The sequence below is a fragment of the Rosa rugosa genome, chromosome 3, assembly GCF_958449725.1.
Source record: "Rosa rugosa chromosome 3, drRosRugo1.1, whole genome shotgun sequence".
In the NCBI taxonomy this organism is placed as follows: Eukaryota; Viridiplantae; Streptophyta; class Magnoliopsida; order Rosales; family Rosaceae; genus Rosa; species Rosa rugosa.
In genome coordinates, this window is record NC_084822.1 from 24,815,439 (window position 1) to 24,821,438 (window position 6,000).

Consider the following 6,000-nt stretch of genomic DNA (forward strand, 5'->3'; position numbering starts at 1 on the left):
CCTTTATTAACAAACCCTTAAATCAAGAATTTCTCCTTGTGAAAAATTCTGAAAAATATTTTCGAGCACCATTAATAATTTTTGAGATCCTAAATAAATAATTATCGAACGATCTCAATTAAGCTTGATAAATTTTCCGGGGCTCACAGTTTTTGATATCTCCTCGAATAACTTATTTAGAGTAGCACGAACCCCCATAGTTCGACTCAATTATCCCACATTATAAGAAATGTGGGAGGTAGAAGAAGGGATATTAGAATCCCTGGATGCAGAAAGCAGAAATTAAATTGAAAGTAGCAACTTTAATTAAAAACGTACTTGAAAAAATTCTTAAAGATGAAGCTAGGATTGCAACGGTGCTTTCAATCCTAGTTGCGTGCAAACGAGCCAGAGGTGCAAGCATGCAGATGCTTGTGCGCAGAGGTGCTGATGCAGCAAGCAGGTGAGGCTAGAGAGCGCAGGGGCGCGCTGGGCAAGTAGAGGATGCTGCTAGTGAGCAGGGCAGGCAGCAGAATGGGATTTTAGGATTTTTCTAGGGTTTTGGCTTTTTGATTCATGGTTAAGGCTTCGTGCTGATAACGTGTTTAAGGAAAAGTGAATTCGGGAGAATACTGAGATGCTTTCATTGATAATAGGGATCTCTTTATATAGAGGATTACATGTACAATTCCTTAGAGATTTAGAATACGAACCAAATATAGATTAGGAGATTTAGAATATCATACTCTATTACAACTAGAAGAAGAAATCATATTTAAGGCAGACATGAGTTTCTTTCAACAAAAACTGAAGAAATAGCCAACAATTGAAGAGCCTTCGATCAACACACATACATTACACGAATATGAGACATAATTTAAAAGGCACGGGGGAGTTGTCTTTTTCCTCATTCCTCTATTGAATTCCCTCCTCACATCAAATACGCACGCCCCGAGTGTTACTAGTCTGTCACCAGTAACCTCTCCCTCTGTCTCCGTCTGTCTGTTTCTCTTCTTCCGGTCTTTCCCTCTTTGGGAGCTCCGCTCCTCTCTCATAAAGTAGACAAAACTCTTTCACAGATTCTCCCCTTAATAATTGACACACACACACACCCGTAATTCCCAATTCTCTCATTCATTTCGACAACAATGGAGAGCTTTTTCGCCCTCCACTCTCTCTCCACCTCGTCCTTGTCCCTCTCTACCCGCGCTTCCTTAGTCCGCCGCCGCTCAAAACCGATCCTCAGATCCCCGCCGTCCATCTCCCGTAACAACCCCCTAGCATCTCACTCCCTCCGATCACCCATTCTCTTTGCCTCAAACCCCGTCACATCCTTCTCTCCTTTACCAAATAACAAGACCCATTTCCCAATTCAAGCCTCCCAATCTCCTCAATCCCAAACCAGCCTCACACCGCCTCCGCCTCCGCCTCCGCCTCAAGGCGCCAAAATCGTCCCCTTCATCATCTCCATCGCCATAGGCCTTGTTGTCCGCTTCTTGGTCCCCAAACCCGTCGAAGTGACCCCACAAGCCTGGCAATTGCTCTCCATCTTCCTCTCCACCATCGCCGGCCTGGTTCTCAGCCCGCTACCCGTCGGCGCTTGGGCTTTTCTGGGCCTCACAACCTCCGTAGTCTCCGGAACTCTGACATTTCCGGCGGCCTTCAGTGCTTTTACTAACGAAGTAATATGGTTGATTGTGATTTCCTTCTTTTTCGCTCGTGGATTCGTCAAGACGGGTTTGGGTGATCGCATTGCGACCTACTTTGTCAAGTGGTTGGGGAAGAGCACTCTGGGGTTGTCTTATGGGTTGACCATTAGCGAGGCCCTTATTGCCCCGGCAATGCCCAGTACTACCGCCAGGGCTGGCGGTGTTTTCTTGCCCATTATTAAGTCATTGTCACTCTCTGCTGGGAGTAAACCTGGTGACGCCTCCAAATCAAAGCTTGGTTCTTATCTCGTTATGTCTCAGTTTCAGGTGGGTTTTCTTTTCCTGTCTTTTATTACATTTCACTTCTCTAGACAATAGGTCTAATTGCAGAACCTATTCCATAATGTGGTCCATTATTTGCAGTTTACTCTTTGATTCTTGTTTAATCCAATTCCTATTTGTACCTTGGACATGAACTTCATATTGCAACAGTTTTGATCAGTATTAAGTTTTTTTTGGGCTGGCTAGTTGCTTAATTTTTTTTTCTTTGCACTTTGCCTTTAGTTGTTTCTGAATTACTCAGGAAGAGAATATATGATTACGGAATATTCTCTTATTTTACCACCTTTCTCTTCAAACAAAGTCCTGCACCATTTAATCTGGCTGTTACCGAATTACACTGAAGATAACCTTTTCCTCTTCAACTTGACACTCATTCATTTCAGCTGATGAGACAGCTTTCCTGGTCTAATATTTTCGTTTAGTTATTGCTTCAGCAATACCTTAAATAACTGTGTTCCATAATTCTTTTTTTATTTTATTTTATTTTATTTTATCTCCCCAACCTGGGCAATTTGGAAATAACCAGACCAAAGGTGTGACTGTTTGTTTGAAGAGAAACTAAAAAATTCTGAGTAGTGTTTAGGCAGCAGTTATGGGCAAAGTGCAAAGAAGACCAAAGTGCAGTGTAAAGACGTCAATCTTGAGCTCACTCTCCCTCTCTATCTAGTTTCCTTGATTATATTAAGTTTTAAATCTAGATCGTGTAACTAAACAATGGATAATTTCAGCAACTTATCAGTCATTTTGGTTGCATATAGGACAATGACTGTATCTTTATTACAAGAGCTGTTTTTCTTCTATTTCATTAATTCAGGATTCAATTTTTGGATACTTTGACTTATTAACATATGTTATTTATGCCATCATGCAAGTATTATGTCACTTATGCATCGGTCTTGTGTGATGCATGACAGTCCGCTGGTAACTCTAGTGCTCTTTTCTTAACGGCTGCAGCTCAAAATCTGCTGTGCCTTAAATTAGCAGAGGAACTTGGGGTGATAATTTCAAGCCCTTGGGTTTCTTGGTTCAAGGCTGCTAGCTTACCAGCACTTGTTTCGCTACTAGCTACTCCGCTAGTCTTATACAAGCTTTATCCTCCTGAAACCAAGGACACACCTGATGCCCCTGCCATGGCTACAAAAAAACTGGAGAGTATGGGTCCTGTCACAAAAAACGAATGCATTATGGTTGGTACAATGCTTCTTGCTGTTACTCTATGGGTCTGTGGGTACGTATTTGCTTTGCAATATTTAATATTTACATGTCTAGTAGTCATCCTTGCATAAATAAACATATCATGCTTTTTGGACTTCTAATTATTTTGCACTTCTAGCACTGTGCTTGGTATGGTTCCATGGACTGAATGATATGAACATTAGATATTTCTTTATTAGTACAAGCTCTATCTCTTATACGCACTTTACTCTAAACATCAGCATAGTTAAGGTCACTTGTTTTGTTAACCATAGAGTAATCATATCCATTAATAGAGTAAAAACTAAAGGAAAATGTTGAGGTTAATAATATTTGTGCCCCGTATAACCACCCCCTTTAAATAAATGAATTTCTTAGATACCTTCTTTGATGTGATTATCTTAATATGTTTAAAACCTCACCTTATCGCTTTTCCTTAAACATCAGTTTTTTTTTTTTTTCTTTTCTTTTTCTGATAGTGATACTTGTAACCACCAAAGGCTTCATCCCAAAGTGCTAGCTGAAATTACTTTCAGTTTCCTAGGCCTCGCAATATGTACCATAGATATTTCCAGTGGATTACCATTGTGGGACTTGGGGTATCAAAATTGCATTTAAACCTCAGCATAAGGATTAGATTTCTTCATAGCATGTGGGACTTGAAAACACTACACTTACGCATATGCACTTTCTCTAGGGACAGATCCCTCATTATCAGTATCTGCCTATCTGGGTATCCATTTTAGTTTTTCTGCTGTATCTTTATTAGTTGGCATATGCTTTACCTTTGTTCTTTACATCCGAGCATATGGATTATGATATATCAAGATACATATATAAGATGATTTGGTTCTAGAGGGTGCTACTCAGAAGGGAAGTAAAATTGTGCGTTTGAGGATGACAGCATAGGACCTTTTAGTATTTGTACATATAGATAATTACGCCCTAATGTTGATGCCTGGAAATGCCTTATCTTTAGTTCTTGCATGTAGAACTATGCCACGATTAGTTTTTATTTCATCATATGTTGTACTCAAAACATTGTGCTTAGTGCAATGTTTGCAACCCAGGAAAGATATATTTCATCATATGTTGTACTCAAAACATTGTGCTTAGTGCAATGTTTGCAACCCAGGAAAGATATATTTGTTGTAGTTGTTGACAGTTGCAAACCTATGTTATGTGTATTAATAATTATTGTGAAAATGCTCTTTGCTATACTTGGGCTTGATTTACCAACTTTTTTTCTTTGTTCCCTTGTAGAGAGGCTCTTGGTATAGCAAGTGTTGTAGCGGCAATGATTGGCTTATCTATACTTCTTTCGTTAGGCGTCCTTGATTGGGATGACTGCTTAAGTGAAAAATCAGCTTGGGATACTTTGGCTTGGTTTGCTGTTCTAGTGGGTATGGCTGGCCAGTTGACAAACCTTGGTATTGTTAGCTGGATGTCTAATTGTGTAGCAAAGATCCTACAGTCTTACTCCTTGAGCTGGCCAGCTGCGTTTGGTTTTCTTCAGGCGGCTTACTTCTGCATCCACTACCTCTTTGCAAGTCAAACTGGTCATGTGGGAGCTTTATACTCTGCATTTCTTGCCATGAACTTGGCAGCTGGGGTACCTGGTATATTGGCAGCATTGGCTTTAGCTTACAACACAAATCTTTTTGGGGCTTTAACACATTATAGCAGTGGTCAGGCTGCTGTGTACTATGGAGGTATGCTCACTTCCCCCTCGCTGGCCCTAATTTTGTAATATATGCTGTTTGTAGGGTCAATTTGTTTTAATTACAGTTATCCCATGTCAATCATCAAAAGAACACTAATCCTGTATTATTATTTTTTCCTGTACTACCCTGCTTGGTCCTTTTTTCTCTCTCTTTTATTCTTTATTCTTTATTCTTTCTTCTTTCCTATTTTTTATTTTTTAGAAAAGCATTGTAAACATGAATAACAATGAAATTAATGAATTTGCATCTTTATTAGAAATATATTCCGTGTGGCGACTTATAAGATTATTTGTTTTGTTTTTTTCCAACAGCTGGTTATGTTGATCTTCCTGATGTGTTTAAAGTCGGCTTTATCATGGCTCTTGTTAATGCTGTCATCTGGACATTAGTAGGGTTGTTCTGGTGGAAATTTTTGGGCCTCTACTGATTCTCAGTTTCCTTGTAAGTAGCTTATGCTCTTCCCTGCTCTTACTTTCAGGGAATAATTGAGCTCATTATTTGATTGCGAACAAACTTTCCAGATTTTATCTTGAATTTATAAGCTTTAGTTCTATAATACAGTTGCATAAGTGTAATGACACACACAGAGGTAAATGAATGTTTCGGCAGGAAGCCTATAAATAAATAGTAAAATCACAAACCAGGTACAATTTTATTTCTCTTCCTTTTGTTTGCACTGAAATTTGAAGCAGCCAATTTTGACATAATACCATAGCTTTGCTCCAACCATCTCGTTTGTTTGTCCGGTTAATTACACTTTACAACTATTTAGATTGCAGATGGTAAGATTTGCAGTGTTTAACACTTTTAACTTTAACTCCCCTAGGTTTTCTGTTAGATCAGTCCTTTTCTGCCTATGTCAAATTTACAGACCAGCATACAAATGCCCAGATGTGGGGAGTGGGTTTTTAGTAGGGTAGGTTTATTTGTATATTTTGGTGGCAAACTTTTGCAACGTCTAACTATGAAAACTATATAATTTTTTGAGCTAATTTTATTTTACCTCCATGATCTTTATATCCTAAATCACTTGTATCCTTGCACTTTCTATTTCATTACAGGTGTAGTACCTGTACTTAACAATTTCAATCAATTTTGTTACACCGTTGGCT

At 39.0% G+C, this 6,000-nt stretch overlaps 1 protein-coding gene across 1 annotated transcript; it reads left to right on the top strand.

Moving 5' to 3' along the window:
* Nucleotides 1-905: 905 nt before the first annotated feature.
* Nucleotides 906-5,547, top strand: LOC133738417 (dicarboxylate transporter 2.1, chloroplastic-like). Its single transcript, XM_062165954.1, has 4 exons — nucleotides 906-1,955; nucleotides 2,885-3,198; nucleotides 4,428-4,876; nucleotides 5,200-5,547. The coding sequence occupies exons 1-4, from the start codon at nucleotides 1,128-1,130 to the stop codon at nucleotides 5,313-5,315; spliced, it is 1,707 nt and encodes a 568-aa protein (XP_062021938.1). The 5' UTR covers nucleotides 906-1,127; the 3' UTR covers nucleotides 5,316-5,547.
* The last annotated feature ends 453 nt before the right edge of the window (nucleotides 5,548-6,000 follow it).

Excerpts from the sequence above, each read along its gene's own strand:
- LOC133738417 (XM_062165954.1), top strand. The coding sequence starts at position 1,128 with ATGGAGAGCTTTTTCGCCCTCCACTCTCTCTCCACCTCGTCCTTGTCC. Across the intron at positions 3,199-4,427 it reads GTTACTCTATGGGTCTGTGG|AGAGGCTCTTGGTATAGCAA; the intron begins GTACGTATTTGC and ends GTTCCCTTGTAG. Across the intron at positions 4,877-5,199 it reads GGCTGCTGTGTACTATGGAG|CTGGTTATGTTGATCTTCCT; the intron begins GTATGCTCACTT and ends TTTTTCCAACAG.